Genomic DNA, 18,786 nt, shown 5'->3' with positions numbered 1-18,786 from the left:
TATTGCTAATTAAAAACAACTGTTATGGAGGGGTTCTTTCAAAACAATAGATTCCCCTTTTGAAGAAGCAGCATGAGCTCCTCACCCTGGACTGGAGTTGATCAACAGAGATTCACGGCTCTGCATAGCACCTGACAGTACAAAATCACTTTGGAATTTGACAGGTAACAGTTTTCAACATGAAACTTCTTTGGCTTTTCTCTCACCCTCACTAAGATGGCTTAGGAGAGACATCCCCCTTACCACCCACGGCGCACCATGCAGCCTCACCAATGCCTCCCCCCATGGAAGCATGCACGGCTTTATATGGAGAGAACTCTTTTACCCCGTTCATCCTCTGTCCCTCCTCCTCTTTATCATCTTCTTTCCATCTTCTCCTGGAAAACTGACTTAATGGCTTCGTTAAGAGAAGAATGTTAAAGCCAAGAGGAGTCATGAGATGTAGCAAAACTAGGACAGCATTCCATCTAATTAAGATACTCCCTTCTTGATGGAGTCCTCTAGAATAAATGTTTGGAAAGGATTCTGCTTCTTGTGTGCAAAGAAAAACTGATGAAGGCAAGGATTAGAGATGACATTTGAAAGAGTTACATAATTTTTTTTGTTTTGCACTTTAAATTATTTCAAATAAAATCTCCAATGTTTCCTGGAACATTTCTGAAAAAAGTAAGTATGGGTTTGATCCGATGATGATAAACACATCAGCCGTGCTGATAAATATCCACTTACACTTGGTGGTCAGGTGCTCTTAGTTCAGCCCTCCCAGAATAACATGAGTTTAATTAGATGGGCCAAATCTACCTGAATTGATTTGACATTAGATTTTGGTCAGCAAGCTTTTAGGAAAGTGAGGGATACTTTTATTTCATTTTAAAAATCTGTGAAACAAGGAAAAGGTTCTTGGTAGAAAATTGAAACACGAATACAAAGTATTTATTAATAACATTTTAAAGGAAATATCTACCAATCATAGGAACTATTTACTTGTCTTAAAACTTATTTCCTCTCTTGCCAGTTTCTCCATACATTCTAGAAACCCAACACTTGAGTTGGTTTGTTTTTAAGATTGCAGTGTACTGATAACTTTGTGAGTTAAATTTGTCTTTATTTATCTTAACACTCTAGGTCTATAAATACTGTTAAGCCATAGAAACTAAAACTTATATCCAAGAAACCGATTTCCACACTCTTCCTTATTTTTATTAGCACCTAGGAAGAAAGTAATATGTATGAGCTGTGCAAAGGGACAACATGGTAGTAACACAGAGTTTGATATGACAAGCCAAAGATACTGCATCTGTGGCTTATTTCATAGTAACACTAGTGTCCTCAAGCAAGAACTAGGCCTCCTTCTCCTATGAAATCATTCTTCAATAATGAGATCATTTTAAATTACACAAAAATGTTTTTTTAAATAAAATCTACCCAATGGATGACAAGTTATTACTGCCAATATTGGGGTAACTGTCTCATGGTTTTATAAAATTCATAATCCTCATTTCTACATGTTTAATATCTATCATTAGTTAATACTACCTGCATTATAATTAATATTGGCAATTCTACAAAAATGAATTAGTATCAAATAATAAAACTACTTTAAAAATATCTTGTGATAAAGTTTCTTCTTTTGTATGGAATTAAAAAAAAACACTATTCTTTTGGAACTGAAGTGTAATTGAAAGCTAGAGATGCAAGTACTATATCTGAACTGTATCCCTCACTTTGTAGTGTTAAAAATGTATATGAAGTATTTTTCATAAGAGAAAAAGGAACTGGTGTACATGTGCCATACGCCTAAGTATAAGAGAAATAATGCAATTAATTTTTTTTTCCACTTAGCAATCAAATCCATCACCCCTTTCTTACTTGGTTGATCTACTTTTGGTGTTCAACTCTGTGACTGATGTTAAACTGACAATTTCTGTACAACAAGCTAATATTTGAGATGTTACATCACATCACATGAACAGCACAACCACTTCCTGTGTGTCAAAGGTGTAGGGACAAGGCACTGAGTATTGTATGAAGTGATGCATCAATAGAAAACAAGGTAAACTCATTAAAAGATTCAAGATTGCTTCAAACAGATCAAGTTTCATAAACAACTTGTACCTAACTTATACAAAGAGCTAATGCTCAAACAGGCTTCATGATGCAAAATACGCATTATAGAAGAAAAATGATTTTTTTAAAAATAATTCAACAGTTTTTTTCAGATTAAGATCAATAAATTAGTCAATATTCATTGTCTTGCATTTGTTAGCTACTAAGAAGACACATTTACTTCTCTATAATATCTTTCATTTACTTGAAGAGCTGAAGCAACCTAACAACTTGTTAAGGCTGTTTTCCAGATAAGACAATCCAGCCTTGAAACTACTATTACCAAAATGTTATCTTTAAAGACCAGAGTTGTTAGTCTTTCGTTGAAACCCAAATGTTCAGTCTCTTGAAAAATCAATTCTGCATTGACCTGGAAGGGGAATCTGGGATTCTGATGGAAGTTTAACTTAACTTACTCAGGATGATTTCAGAAACAAACCCCCACCATGGTATCCACCCAACATTTTTAATATGTGAGTTTTCTTAAGTCGTCTGATTTTGTTTTTTCATTCACATAGTCTGCAATGGCAGGAGATACATGGCTCAGGAGGCCACTTCAATTCCTTTCCTTTTGTACCAACATTTTTCTTGATGGGAAGGAGTTATAAAACAACCCAACAGAAGACCATGAAAATGTGCAGATGCACTGGAACGTGATGGGACAGCCCAAGTCCAGTGTTTAATTCTAAACTGCAACATTCCATGATTTTCCAATATTCTGATTCAACATGCACTTTTAACAATCATTTCTAGAACTCTAGAAAACAATATCTGGGAAGAGTTCAGCCAATAAAGCAGACAAGTGGTATTCTTCCAACCTCATAAAGTAGGCCTCTGTAAAAGTGTACAAAAACTCTGAATTAAAAAAGAAGAAGGAAGAGGACATGGGGTGAAATTGACACATGCGTTCTGGCCTCTACCCAAAACCCAGGGAAAGTTGTGACGCCAGAGAGGCAACCAACTGCTTGCTCATTATGGTGATTAGACTGCTGAGTTAGCCAGTTGTGCTTTGTTTTCCTGAATCAAGACTTGTTTGGCAAGTTCATTAGAACTAATTTTCAAGTTCTCTTTTAATTTGTGAAGCTCAAAGTCATGAAGAATCTTGACAGTCATTAACTTTTCTCGCTTGATTCTGTCCAGAACAACTTTTGGAACATCAGGGATCATCCAGGCCAACAAAAATTTAACTAAAAACACAATATGCTGGAAGAAACATAAGAGAAAATCAAGGACACTGTTAGAACTGTCAAATGTTCAGCAGGAAGTTCTTACAAATCACTTCATTCATTCAATAAACTTTGCTCAATACAGAAGGTATCAGGAATAGCAAAAAGATAAGGTTCCTGTCCTGGAACTTTCCCAGAAAGACAAAAAGACAAACATTATACAAATAAATGTTTATTAAAATGCGTAATTACGGAAATTCCAGGTGATCATGGTTATTGAATATACTGTTTAACTGTACTCACTCCTGAAAACCTAATAAGATACTTGGAAGGGAATTTTAAAAAATGGTGTAACTCACAAAGACAAAAAAAAAAAAAAAAAAAGGAGGGAACAGCGATAACAGATTCAAGAGAGTAAAGAAAGCTGGCACTTCAGCTTGCAATTGATGATATGATGATGGTAAAACCCAACAAGTCAAAAGCCAACTTTGTTTAGATCTTCAATAAAGTTCAGGAAAAATGGTCCTAAGGACTGTGAAAGCATACCTGTGGGCAGCTAACCAGAGGATTAGCCAACATCTGGTATAAGGAAAAGCTGGAATTTTCAGGACCTCTCTCCCATTGCCATCCAGGTACTACTTCCCTCCAACCTCACCCTGGCAGCAACTGAGTAATTTGTGCAGAAATCAAAACAGAAAGCCATGAACTCAGGAGCATCAGAGACAGTGGAGGATGGAGGAGTGGCGCCATACTGAAAATAGGGCGAGTAAGTGAAATTCAGTGAATCCTAAGATCCTTAGTCATCTTTGTCTCACTCAGGTCTCAGAACACAGGCAGCCATAAAAGAGCACAACAGAAAGGAGTTTGGAAGACTTTTCTCTGGGGAAAGTAAGTAGTCTGTGAAATTACAATGGCAGATACCAAATTTTGTAGGTTTCAAATGAAAAGGTCCCCTCACTACCTCATCACCCTACAGTGAAACCTGCCAAGTGACATTACTCCTATAGGCACACAAAGGTTATAATTAGCTTTCACTTATTTGCTCTTAAGTAGAAGCAGATTGCCTAGAATCAGCAGGTATAGAAAAGAAAATATCTAATGCAAAAGAAAAAGACTGAAACAGACAAATAGAAACTAAGAGGAAACAGAGATAATGAAGAAGCAAAACAACTGCAAAACAAAAGATAAAAATATGAGTTCATCTAAAGGACAGAAAATAATTACAATTTCAAAACAGGAAGTATAACACCTGAGTAATAGAATTTCTAGGAAGACAGAACAGAGAAAAGAAGGAAATAATTCAAAAAATAATATGTACAAGCAAATTTTCTCAACTTGAAGGGTAAGTACCTTTTCAGATTCACAAGGCTCAGCAAGTGTCCAGAAAAATGAATATTATCCAATAATAAGAACTTGTGATTTTTCATAAAAGAGGGACTAGTGAGAGAATCCTTAAAGCTTACTGATTTATAAAAAGATCATAAACAACGTCTGGGGAATTGGAATTGTATCGCATTTTTTTAACAACATTGAAGCAGACAGAAAAAAGAGCACTGTCTTCAAAAATGTCAGGAATAAGAAGAGTAAATGAAACAAGATGGGATTGGGAGGGAGACAAACCATAAGTGACTCTTAATCTCACAAAACAAACTGAGGGTTGATGGGGGGAGGGGGATTGGGAGAGGGGGTGGGGTTATGGACACTGGGGAGGGTATGTGCTATGGTGAGTGCTGTGAAGTGTGTAAACCTGGCGATTCACAGACCTGTACCCCTGGGGATAAAAATATATGTTTATAAAAAAAAATGTCAGGAATACCTAAATAAAGTTAGTTGAAAAATTTTCAGGGAAAATGACTTTTAATCTCGAATTCTATGCCATTTAGTCATCTGTGAGGAAAGAAAAAGAAATACTCAATATTCAAGTTCTCAACAATTGACCACTCATAATTTTCCTCAGAAAATTACTGAAAAATGCACTTCATCAAAATAAGCTAGTAAACCAAGAATGGGAGAAACACAGACCACAGAAAATCATTTTCAGTACAAGAGAAGGTGAAGAGAAGGTGAAAGTCCCAGTGAGTCATATGGGCATATCATCACAGATGGTGAGTCAGAGCCTGGCATAAGTAAAAACATTAATAAGAATAATAGACAAAAATCAAAAAATCTCCAGTGCAACTGACCAGAGTGAAAGGTGATCTAAACTTATGATGGAAAATATGAGAACAAAAGACTGATAAGGTCACAAAGAACAAGAGAGAGAAAGAGAGAAGAAAAATATAGGGAAGGATATACGTAAGACTGTTCTCTTTTTCATCACATAGAATTTGTATGTGTTTGCATTAGACTTGACTACTACTGAACTTCACGGCAGAGTGAAAAAGTGCCTTCCCTTTATTTCTCTTTCCTTCATTGGCCCTCACGTCTTTTGATATAGAACGTCACCATGAAACTTACCCAAATCCCCCCTCTGTATTTGTTCTCTTTTAATGCATGCCCTATATCTACAATAAGAGTTGATATTCCACAAAGGGGGAAACATAATATAGTGGACAGAGCAGAGGCCTGGGAGGGATATGTAACTGGCATGGAAGCCCAGCTCCAACATTAGCTGATTATCTTTAAACCCACTGCCAATTCTGCTGAGTCTCAGATTCATTTTTCAGGAGTGAACAATAAAGTCTAACCTACAAGGTTATCATTTCAATGTCTGGAACCAGTATGTAATAGCTGTTCAGTAAAATCAGTGCATTCTTTGTCCTTTTCCTGACCTCGAGGGAAGAGGCCCTATGTTTACTTTTCATTATGTCACCTGGATATTTTCAACAATAGTAGGTGAATAATAGGCAACAACACATTGTACTGAAAATATCCCTATGTTGCTTTTCAGGACAACGAATACCTCCTTCAAAACAATTTCCTGAGATAATACTAATTTTCTGCTGAGCAGATACCATTAGAAATCTGGAGGGAGAGGACAGACTAAGTGGAATTAATTTAAGGGAGACTTACTTCCATAACAATGATGAAGGTCATCTTGGCAGCGAGGACGTGCCAGTACTGCATATTATGAAAATATTTCTGATCATGATCAGGAGGATACCTGTAATCTCTGTACCTGAAAAACAGAAGTAAATGCAAAAAATTAGCTATCGCTTCACATAGAGACCTAGCGTAAATTCTTACCATTTCTCTTAAGAGACACTTTTTTTTTTTTAAAAGATTTTATTTATTTATTTGACAGAGAGAGAGATCACAAGTAGGCAGAGAGGCAGGCAGAGAGAGAGAGGAGGAAGCAGGCTCCCTGCTGAGCAGAGAGCCCGATGTGGGGCTCGATCCCAGGACCCTGGGATCATGACCCGAGCCGAAGGCAGAGGCTTTAATCCACTGAGCCACCCAGGCGCCCCGGTTTTAAGAGACACTTTTAATTTACTACAAAAGTCAAGTCATAGGAAGGTAACTGCCATTATGATACATTTCATTTTTGCACAGATAAAATCATGGCCACATGTTATTTATATATAGTTTGGTGTAGCAGGAGACACAGGTGAAACTTCTGTCCTGCCCTTCAAAGTCAAATTTCTCAAAAGCGTCAGCAAAATGATTCTGTCTCCATTCGCTCTCTTCCTACTCCTTAACACACTTAGTTCTGTCCACCACTCCACTAAAACGCGTTGTCTCCTGTCATTAAACTGAAGAAACATGCTAATCCTTTTTTGATATTTCGAGAACAGGACTTGATATTGTTGACTGTTCTTATTTTTATTTTTTAAACTCTACTTTCTTTTGGCTTATCTGACACTGCATTGTTTTTATTTTTCTTACTATTCTTCTGGACTTTTCTTAGTGCTCGACTTTGTATGCCCACTGTTTTCTGCAAAGTTACTAGACATTGATGTTCTTCAAAGTCAACCTAGGAAGTGATGAAATCAAGAAAATGGACACATGCCCATGCTCATAAACACCATACTATGATTCCTCTATATGCAGATCTAAAATCGAACAATGGTTTGGCTACCTGTATGTCTACCAACATTTTGCTGTCTCTTGCTGTTTCCCAGAAGTAGTAGCTTGCTTAAGGTTTAAGTTAAGTGGTCTTGATGTACTAGATATATATTATATGTATAATCTTTATGTACTATATATATAATCTTTATGTCATATATATTTATCATATATAATCTTTATATTAGATTAAAAAAGACCCTATAGCACAGGAGATGCTGAGTATGGAAACAGGTTCACAAACCTAATTTCATGCTCTCTGCCTGGAGGAAAACTTCTACATGGGACAGATGGTGAATTTATCATATTATTTCTCCTTTTCTCACTCTATCTCTTTTTAAGAACATATAGTTATATTCAAGTAGGTTTAATGCAGATATATGATCATGGTGTAAATTCAGATAGGTTAAATGCAGATACACTATGATCATGCTGTATGATCTAATAGATATTATTATATCGTGGGGCCAAGGGGCATTCATTGGTGAGAAATCTCTCCAATAAATTTAGAAAATAAGAATTCAAAATTGATACTATTTTTATCCATAATATCCTTTTACTTTTGGCCTTTCTACTTTTCCAAATCAGATCAGTAAAGTCTAAAATCGATGCACTTTACCCAGGATATTTATTGCCCTAAGTAAATCCTTTGTATGTCAAGCCATGGGGGAAATGGAGAACTTAAAAAACACATTTTAAAAAGCAAAATTAGGGGCGCCTGGGTGGCTCAGTGGGTTAGGCCGCTGCCTTCGGCTCAGGTCATGATCCCAGGTCCTGGGTTCGAGCCCCACATCGGGCTCTCTGCTCAGCAGGGAGCCTGCTTCCTCCTCTCTGCCTGCCTCTCTGCCTGCTTGTGATTTCTCTCTGTCAAATAAATAAATAAAATCTTTAAAAAATAAAATAAAATAAAATAAAATAAAAAGCAAAATTAAAAGCTAAGAAATTAAGAAGAAACCTGCAAGTGACGAAGTCTCGTTTTTCCGAAGGTGCAGTGTGGTTTGGAAAATCAGCTATAAGGAATGTTGACAGGCTGTCATTAACATATCCTCTCATGGGCTCAGTGTCATCTGTTGAGTAGGCATAGTAGTAAACTAAACGGGGAATGATGTCCGATGTAAATGCCACAATAAAAGCCTAAAAGACAAAGCAAGAGGGAAATCTTGAGCTAACAATCTAGTTTTTAAAAAATGTCTGATTTGCATATTTCTCGGTTCCATATGGATGCAAGTGATTAAAATGCTATTACAAGTTACGTTAACATAGGAGTCTTTGGCCTGCAACATGAAATAGTCCTTTTCAAGTTTGTGATTAGTATTCCAAGACTTCCAAGCTAGAGAGCGGCCATGATGAAAACTGAACCTAAATGTATCTAGCTCCAAAAATCATGCTCTTTCCACCATGCCTTGTTATTTCTTACATCTGTTTCACAGCACATTTACACCATCCTTAGCCAAATTCATTTGCCCAAACCAACTCCATAAGCTGGGACTGTGAGTGTGCACACATCCGTGCGTGTGTGTTCATGCCCTCGCACCGGTAGGTGGTTGGTGGTTGGTGGGGAGGTGATGGAGAGAGAAGACCATGCGATGGTTAATGTCCCACAGTTCAGTGCAATTAATTTCAATATTTGATTCTACAGGAATGGTATTTTTCCATCCTTTCCCAAGCTCTGGAATGGTATAAATATCATGTTTCTTTTTTACCAGGTAAGTCCATTTAAAACCATCTGGCTCTGCCCTCTACATTTTTACTGGTAGGTTCTTTTGTTTAGTTTTGTTAACGATTTTATTTATTTGTTTGAGAGAGAGAGAGCGAGAGAACAAGAGAGCGAGAGAGAGCATGAGCAGGGGGTAGAGGGAGAAGCACACTTCCTGCTGAGCAGGAAGCCCAGTGCCCATGGGGCTGGATTCCAGGACCCTGGGATCATGACCTGGAAAGAAGGCAGAGGCTTAATCACCAGAGCCACCCAGGCGCCCCTTAGTGGTAGCTTTTTAAAAACCTTTTAATACTTTGATAGCTACTGGTCCAATCAGGTTTTCTACCACTTACTGAATAAACTTTGGCAGTCTTTATTTTCTTAATAAGGTGAGAATTTCAAAAATAGATTTTAAAATTTATTGGAATAAAGGAACATATATCAGTCTCACAATTTTCTCACCTGTATCTTATAACTCTTTTTCTTGATGGAGATTTTCAGAGTTCTGTTTACTTTATATGTCTTTTCAATGAACCAACTTTTAATTCACTTAGTAATTATACTGCTTTTTGTTTTCCAATTTTGTTATTTCTGATTGTATCTGTATTAATTTTTTCTTACTACTTTCTGTTGATTAGTATTACATTTTTCCTTACGTTTCTGAACTCATGCTCAGCTCATGCTTTCAAGTCTTCTTTTTTTAATAATAAAAGCATTTATTGCTATGAATTTTTCTGTAACTGTGGTTTTCGTTAATTCCTATTGGTTTTCATCTTAGTTAAGTGCTCTTTATAATTTCAATTTTGCTTCCTCTTTATATAATAAAGCTTACTTAGAAGTGTGAATGTTAGGTGGTTAGAGTTTTTTAAATTATCTTCATTATCAACTTCAATTTTTATACCATTTTTATATGTAAATATATATGGTAAAAATTTCTGCTTTGGGGGAATTTAGTTTTATAATCATTTTTTAATAAGTGCTCCATAAACATAACATGTAAATGTTGTATATTCTCTATTTGTAGTATACAACATCATGTACAATCAAGCTTTAACTGTGTTATTCAAATCTTTTATGTACCATTACATATCTTCTGTCTACTTTGTCATGTGTTATAAAACTGTATCATGGTATTTCAAGGACAGTGGTTTTACAATTTTCCTTGTATTTCTAAGAGTTTGCATGTCATAAATTTCTCTTTGTTGTTTAGTGCATAAAAATGAGAGGCGCCTGGGTGGCTCAGTCAGTTTAGAATCTGATTCTTAATTTTGACTCAGGTCATGGTCTCTGGGTTGTGAGATCGAGCCAGGTGTCAGGCTCTGTGCTAGGTATGGAACCTGCTTAAGATTCTCTTTCCCTCTCCCTCGGCTCCTCCCCTGACCTCTATTTACACACATGCTCTCTCTCTCTCTCTTAAAAAAAAAAAAAAAGCATAGGGATGATGTATCTTATGGACTGTCACCATGATGAAATCAACATAGCTAAAGATTGAGTTAAGCATCATGCACACCTTCCCATTGCCAAGAAAACAAAATGAAATACAAAGCCGCCCAAGCAAAATGGGCCACTTACATTAGTTGCCACAGAAAGGACAGCCATTCCATAAAGAATGTCTTGCCAAACACCTATGCTGTGAGCTTTAGCAGCCACGGGTCTCCTATACTGAGTTGTAAGTTTCCAGGCATCCACTCGGATCTCTATAATATTATTCAAGAGAGCAAGAAGAGGAGCCAGAGGAAAAGAGGCCACAAATAATGTAACAAATCCAAACTGGGTAACTGTAGGAAAAAAAGAAAAATTAGTGAACTCATTATCGTGAAAGAGAAAAGGGGAAGAACTCTGCCCAAATTCCGCAACGTCCTCCTTTTGGAGAGATCTACACCAGCAAAACACTCCAGGCCTCTTTCCATTGGCCCACTTCCTCCTCCCCACTGGAAGCATAGTGACTTAGTTACTGGCTAGCACAGAGAGGAGAAACTGGGCATATATAGCTCAGTTCTGTCCTTGCTGTCTTCTTTTGACATCTGCTTGTCTGAAGAAAGCATCTCTTCTTGTTAGATAAGAGATTCTTTTTATTCTTCTTAAAACCCACCCTTTTATTAGGGGCTATGTTTAGGTCTATGCTGGTCTAGTATTTACACTGGTAGTGACACATTAGTGGGGTAATCAAGTTCTTCTATCTTGAGGAATCTATGAGATCAGTGAGAATGTCTGATTCATTTGTGTGTTTCCAAGAGCCAGTGTGTGTTGATTATATAAACATACTCAACTACAACAGTGTACAAGCTACACTGTTTAAGGTTTGAAGGTGCTAACAGATGAAAAGACAGTGCAAAGGAAGATGCTTGAGAATAAAACAGAAAATGAATCATCTAAAGCATTACAAACATATATAAATTATATGTGGGCCAAGGAAATATAACACAATTTTCTGGAAAGATGTATTTATGTATTTGTTTAGGTCCTGGTCCTCTATACTATCTTGACATTTTTCTAAATAAATTTTATTTTCTTTCCTCATTAAGACTTAACACCTATGTAAGTTAACTTCTCTTCCCATTTTTTTTTTTTTAATTTCCAACAATGACTGAGGTACAAGCATACATTCAACTGGCAGTCTGGGCTTCCCCCATAAGTGGAAACCATATAATAAGAGATACAGGAATGGCTTTCCACTGAAGGGAGAGAGGAAGGTGTTTCTACTAGTCCTCTATTTTTAGATGAATCTCAAGTGTTTCTGGATTTCAACTCTTCTCACAAAAGTTTCTCAAAGGAATTAGTCTTGCCACTTTCCAACCCAGCTGAACACCTCTTCAGAGGAAGCATTATGTAGAAACAACTTGAATTTTCTGTGTTCAAATCCCACATTTTACTTAAAATCTTTTTGGCCCATAGCATAAATTGACCCATCCTAATTCTAGTATCCTCTAAAACAAAATGCAGTGAATGATGAGTTCTCTGTGGAATGTTTCAAGATGCTATGATGTACACAAGACATCCACAATAAACTAACTCAGCTGCACCTCAGTAAATGGTAGTTAATTTTCTTATGAAACTTTTATTTCATTTTTTTAATTTCAGTGATAATCCCTAATGCATTTATGCACAAATGCATTTGATACACAATTAATTAAAAATTAGAGCCTTATCACCCCATAAAGCAAGGACTACCCAATTTTACAACCGGTTATATGAAATAGGCTGCTCTCAGTTTGTCCTAAATTTACCTATTTCATTTCAGGTATCTTGTGTATGTATCACAGTGGAGAAACCAGTAGCAATTTCAGGTCACTTTTTCATTTCACCATGCTTTCATGGGCCTTAAGAGTCTTAAGTAAAGCAAACTGTCCTCCTTAATTTTATCACAGAAGCAGAGAAGTAACTTCAGAGGAAACATTTACATAGACTTTACGAGCAGTCTCCTCATCATCCCTCCTAAAATTTCACCTCAAAGTCTCTTCTCTGTTCAATCCGTAGCATTTTTTATGCATTTCTTGTGTTCAACGTGAACTCCCCCTACACAACTGTTTTTAGCCTTCTTTTCAGCCTGAAATAAAGGACTTGCTCTAAATGTATGTCAGACTCTGGAAATGTCTACCAAGTTATTCTCTCTCTGGGCTGTAAGTGAGGCAAACAGGGGAACTATGCAAGCTAATCTGAGAGAGGAGTTAAAAAAAAGTGATTCTTCCTTTATTTGGTTCAACAATCTTAACATTCAGTTGATAGGAAATATACCTCTAACATGGGTGTTTGAAACTCAGCTTCATTCTGCATTCTACCTAGTAAGGAATACAACCATCCACCTGTCCTTTTATCTACATTCCAATGGTTTATTGGACACCTACTAGCTACAAGGCAGGAAGAAACATTAAGAGCTAAAACAAACAAACAAACAAAAAAACCCCAAAAAACCCCCAAAACTTACTTTACTCAGCCTGACTATGTTTCAAGACAGTGGTTAAAACTTACCTGTTTCTAAGTACTCATAGAAGAGCCCAAGAGATCCGAAAGTTTCAAGGTCATGATCCTGCTCCCATCGACTGTATAGCTTTTCAGAGTTGGTCCGAGCTTTTCGACGTCTCCACCAATTCAGAACCATACTGTTGGAAGTGATAAAAGTAAATACATGATTAGAATTTAAAAGAAAGTGGTCAGAAAACCAGGGTGTTAGATCTAGAAATTGGTGGTGAGAGAGGTTAAGTAACTTAAGATCACAGAGCAAAGAGAGTATAACTACAGCTAAAGTCAAATTAAGAATCTAGTGTTTGAGGTCAAAGTTCTTTATTGGTGTGTTAAGAAAATAAGACTACCCTGACTCTCCCCATGGAAATACTTTACTCAGAGACAGTTCTGTTAAAGATCATGTGGAAGAGAGGGTCACCATAGGACCACTTTTTTTTCCATTTAATTTACTAACCTTTAAGTTGTCATGATACTCAGAAGTATGCTCAAGGAAGTGAGAAATTGGTTACAAGAGAAAATATATAACAAAGGAAACACAGAGGCCCATCAAACACATGAAAATAAATGCAATAACCCTAAGCAAAATATTACCTAACTAAATTCCATAGAATTTGAAAAATAATGTATCATGGTAATGTTGGAATACTTTAGGAACAGAAAGGCTTTTTTATTAGAAAAGCAATCAATATAATAAATGACATTAACAGATTTAAGCAGAAAAATATAAAATTATGTTGACTAATGAGAAAAATGCATTTGATATATTTCAAGCACCTAGTAAAACCTATTGATGACAGAAAAGCAGAAAAAGAAGGAAATTACCTCAATCTGATAAAAAACATCTGCCAAAATCCTGGGGCAAATATTCTGAACAGGGAAAACCTAAAAGCATTACCTTTAGAATCAAGAACAATGTAAGACATCTTATTCAAGAATCTATTAGACACAGCAAAGGAAACAACCAACAAACTAAAAGACAACCTAATAAGTAGAAAATACTCACAAATGACATATCCAATAAATGATTAATATCCAAAATATATAAAGCACCGATACAACTCACCACCCAAAAAACAAATATTCCAATTTAAAAATGTCAACATGAAAAGCCATTTCTCCAAAGAAGACATATAGATGGCCAACAGACACATAAAAAGATGCTCAACACCTCTCATCATCAGGGAAATACAAATCAAAACCACAATGAGATATCACCTTGTATTCATCAGAATGGTTAACATCAAAAACATAAGAGACAATAAGTGTTGGCAAGGATGTGGAGAAAAAGGAATCATCTTACACTGTTGGTGGGAATACAAACTGGTTCAACCATCGTGGAAGACAGTATGGAGGTTCCTCAAAAAGTAAAAATGGAACTACCCTATGATACAGTAATTGCACTACCAGGTATTTTCCCAAAGAATACAAAAACACTAATTCAAAGGGATATAAGCACCCCTATGTTTATTGCAGCATTATTTACAATAGCCAAATTATGGAAGCAACCAAAGTGTCCCCTGATAGATAAATGAATGGATGAAGAAGATGTGGTAGGGCACCTACGTGGCTCAGTTGGTTGAGTGTCTGAATCTTGATTTTGGCTCAGGTCATGATTTCAGGTTGTGGGATTGAGACCCTCATTGGATCCACACTCATAAGAAGCCTGCTTGAGATTCTCTCCCCCTCTTTACTTCCCTCCCCACAACTTATTTTCTCTTTCTGTCTAAAATAAATAAATAAATATTTTTAAAAAAATGATGTGATATGTGTGCATACACACACACACCATGGAATATTATTCAGCCATAAAAAAGAATGAAATCTTGCCATTTACAACAATGGATCTAGAGAGCATAATGCTAAGCAAAACAAGTGTGAGAAAGACAAGTGCCATAGGATATCACTCATATAAGGAATTTAAGAAATAAAACAAACAAAGGGGGAAAAAAAAGAGAGGGACAAATAAACCAGACTCTTACCTGCAGAGAACAAACAAATGGTTACCAGAGAGGAAGTGGGTGAAGGAAAAGGTGAAATAGGTGAAGGGAATTAAGAGTACACTTATCTTGATGAGCACTGAGTAATATAAGGAATTATGGAATGACTATATTGTACATCTGAATTGAATACAACACTGTATGTTAACTACATAAATTAAAATTTAAAAAGTCATCTTACTTGAATAAAGTAGCCCTATACCAAGCAAATGTTATGAACTCATGGTCAATGTAATAAAAAAAATTTCTGAAAAAAAAAAAAAAAGATTCTATAGGAGATCTTAGCACAGCAAGATGAAAAAGAAAAAGGCAAAAGAACTGGAAATGAGGAGAAGAAATCTCTGATTCAGATTATGAATAGTAATGGGAATGAAATGCCTGCTTAAAAAACCCAAACGAAGTTTGATAAGAATTATTTTATAAAATGGAGTTTATCGGGGCGCCTGGGTGGCTCAGTGGGTTAAGCCGCTGCCTTCGGCTCAGGTCATGATCTCAGGGTCCTGGGATCGAGCCCCGCATCGGGCTCTCTGCTCAGCGGGGAGCCTGCTTCCTCCTCTCTCTCTGCCTGCCTCTCTGCCTGCTTGTGATCTCTCTGTCAAATAAATAAATAAAATCTTTAAAAAAAAAAAAGAAAAAAAATAAAAAGAAAAAATGGAGTTTATCTACATATTTTATTCCTATATGCCCATCAAACACAAGTACAAAACATAATTTTTTTAAAAGATATCATTTACAAAAGCAACTAAAATTGAAAGTACTTTTAGATGGTTTTGACAAAAGATCTGTAAGACCTATATGCCTAAGTTTAAATCTCTTTACAGTCACTGAAGTCCAAAATAAACATTCATGAGATAAAAAGACTTGGTATTATTAAAATGCCAGTTGTTTTATTGAAAAAACTGAAATGTAATTTCAATAAAAACATCAAATATTTTTCCATATGAGGTCTGGCAAGCTGTTTCTAAAATCTGTACAGAAAGACAACAGATAAAAGATAGCCAATATGTTTCTATAGATAAAGAATAAGTTGGTAAGACTTGACCCACCAGAGATCAAGACTTACTATAAAGCTGTATTAATTAAGAGAGTATAGTATTGGTACAAGGACAGACAAATCCTGGAACAGAATGGAAACCTAGTACTAGCCTTGCACTTGCTATATGGCATAAGGTAATATTGTAGATCATGGAGAGAGGGGAGGAGGAACTTCTCAATAAATGGTAAACACAACAATTACATATATATGTGCACATGAGAAAGAAATTAAATTTGAACTTCAGATCAAACACAAAAATCTTTTCTGTCTATATTCAAACTTTAAAAGGTAAAGACAATAATGTTAAAATGTTAAAAATTTAGAAGTATATGAAAATATCTTTTTGATCTTGGGGTAGGGAAGGATTTATTAAATAAGACTTGAAAAATGTTAACCCATAAAAGAAAAGATTGGTAAATTCTACTGTATTAAAAGTATATTCCTTTATCCATGTATACCAGAGGTTCTGCAGATAGTAAACACACAAGGGTACAAGGGTACACTGCAATGTCAGAGACATTTTTGGTTGCCACAACTGGGGAGAGGCTGGGCTACTGGCATCTAGTCTGTCTAAAGTCCAAGCATGCTGCTAAACCTCTTACAATGCAGAGGACAGCTCCCTACAACAAAGAATTATTTGGCTCAAATTGTCAATAGTGCTGGGATTGAGAAAAAATAAAGAGACAAAATTTATGTTCCGATAAAATAAATGTAACACATATGACCAAATCCCAAACAAAAACACTGTCACCAGAAGTTATAAAGTATTCCTACAGATCAATTAGAAAAGGGTAAATCGGTAGAAAAATGGTTAAACAACACCAACAAGTGTTTCACTGAAGAGGAAACACAGTAGCTAAAACTGCTCATTCATGTTACTAATCAGGGACATGCAAAGTAAGACCAAAGTGAGATATCATTTGTACCTCCCAAATTTGTAAAATTTAAAAGACAACATGAAGTACTCTAGTAAATGTACATTAAAATGAACATTTACATGCTGCTTATATCCAAACTGAAAAAGAAAGGGCACAGAACCCCTCACATTTTTCAGACAGTATCAAAAAGATGGGCATAGATAGAACTGGAAAAACAAAGAAAAGGGGACCACCCAGTTTAAGCAAGAAAAATCTCCTAGGAACCCCAGGAGCACTTCCATTTATTAACTCCTCAGTTCCCACATGGTAACCATTATCTTGAATTTTAAAATAAGTACTTCCTTGTTTTCCTAAATATGGTTTGATCATCTATGATCATTTTCAGTTAATTTTTAAATGAGGCATAAGATTTATAAGTTTTTCTATTTTGCAAATGGAGGTCCAATTGTTCTAGCATGCATTGTTGAAAGACTGTTCTTTCTTCAATAAACTGCCTTTGCACCTTTGTCAAATATAAAATGGTCATATTTATGTAGATCTATTTCTGCAATACCTACTCTGTTCCATTAATATAACTATGTGTTCTTTCACCAATCCCACATCTTGATTAATACAGTTTTATAGGAAGCCTTCAAATCTAGTAGTATAATTTTTTCAACTTTATTTTTTATGAGAATTGTTTTCCTATTTTAGTTCTTCATCTTCTATATAAATTCTAGAATATGCTACATGTACAGAAAGAAATTCTGCTGATATTTTGGTTAGAATAACAAATCTATATTTCAACTTGGGGGATAACTGGCGTCTTTACTAATTTGAGTCTTTCAATCCGTGAAGGCGTTTCTCTCCATTCATACAGATTAAAACTTTTTTTCCCGTCAGGATCTGTAGTTTTCTGTATACTAATCCCATATACTTTTTAGATTCATATCAAAGTATTTCTTTTTTTTTATTTTTTTGGTGCTAACTACCTTTGTACTGATCAATGTTTCTTGCATCCCAAACTTTCATTTTGTAATCTTTTCTTGCTCAACTACACCATTCAGTGATGGTCTATGAATGTAAACTCTTGTTTTTAATTTCTAAAAGTTGTCTTTATTTCACCTGTACTTTTTACACTAGTTAAACTGCTTCTAGAAATCTAAGGTGTACACTAATTTTACTCAGCATCTTGAAAATATTCTACTGTCTTCTGTATCTAATGCAAGGAGTAAGATATCTGTGGACAGTGTAGATGATATTCTTTTTTCTCCTGAAAGATTTTAAGATATTTTTAGCTCTCATGTTCTTACATTATAGTGTATCTGGGTATGAATTTAATTTTATTTATCTTACTTCATACTCCAAGTTCTTTTTCATTTCTGAAACTCACATTTTTCTTCATTTCTGGAAAATTTTCAGCAATTACTAATTCAAAGAATTGGTAAGAAAGAATTGGTGAGAGAATTTTTTCCTCCAACATTTACTCAGTTCTCTTTTTCTGGAACAACTAGTAAGTTAATATGGAAACCTTTTTATGTAATATAGCTTCCTATTACTTCAATTTTTAAAATCTCATTGTCACTCTGTTTTATTATACAATGTGGAAATTTCTCAGTACTATTTTCCAATTTATTAATTCATTCTTCAGTTGTGTCTAATCTGCAATCAATGTCATCTACTGCACTCTTTATTTAAAGTAACATGTTTCATTTATTTAGAATGGGTCTTTTTCATATTAATTTGTTCTTGTTTCATTTATATCTGTTTTTAATTAAATTATTTTCTGACCCTTTTAAATAACGGTATTACCTCCTTTTGTGTTTTTAGGCTTTGCCAGAATCTTCTAGCTAGAGTTAAGTTCACTTTCTAAAAACTGATTTTGCTAGCAGCCTTTGTAGCATGAAATCTCATCAGCAGTTTTGGAACTTTGGTTTGTAGGCTTAATTCTACTTGCTTC

The 18,786-nt window shown here is 35.5% G+C and overlaps 1 protein-coding gene across 5 annotated transcripts in view; it reads right to left on the bottom strand.

The window, feature by feature from the left end:
* Positions 1 to 911: 911 nt before the first annotated feature.
* The window catches only part of ANO5 (anoctamin 5), a 106,336-nt gene continuing 88,461 nt past the window's right edge, over positions 912 to 18,786 (bottom strand). For all 5 annotated transcript variants that reach the window (XM_047692444.1, XM_047692440.1, XM_047692441.1 and 2 more), the window contains 5 exons: positions 12,943 to 13,073; positions 10,546 to 10,751; positions 8,233 to 8,411; positions 6,285 to 6,390; positions 912 to 3,309 (listed from right to left, as the gene is read on the bottom strand). In XM_047692444.1, the coding sequence (XP_047548400.1) occupies positions 3,088 to 3,309; positions 6,285 to 6,390; positions 8,233 to 8,411; positions 10,546 to 10,751; positions 12,943 to 13,073 (844 nt within the window). In that variant the 3' untranslated portion in view covers positions 912 to 3,087. The remainder of the gene's footprint in view (positions 3,310 to 6,284; positions 6,391 to 8,232; positions 8,412 to 10,545; positions 10,752 to 12,942; positions 13,074 to 18,786) is intronic.

Source organism: Lutra lutra, chromosome 10 (genome assembly GCF_902655055.1).
Source record: "Lutra lutra chromosome 10, mLutLut1.2, whole genome shotgun sequence".
Lineage (NCBI taxonomy): Eukaryota > Metazoa > Chordata > Mammalia > Carnivora > Mustelidae > Lutra > Lutra lutra.
The sequence above is the reverse complement of the archived record's forward strand: the minus strand, read 5'-3'. Positions and strand labels throughout refer to the sequence as shown.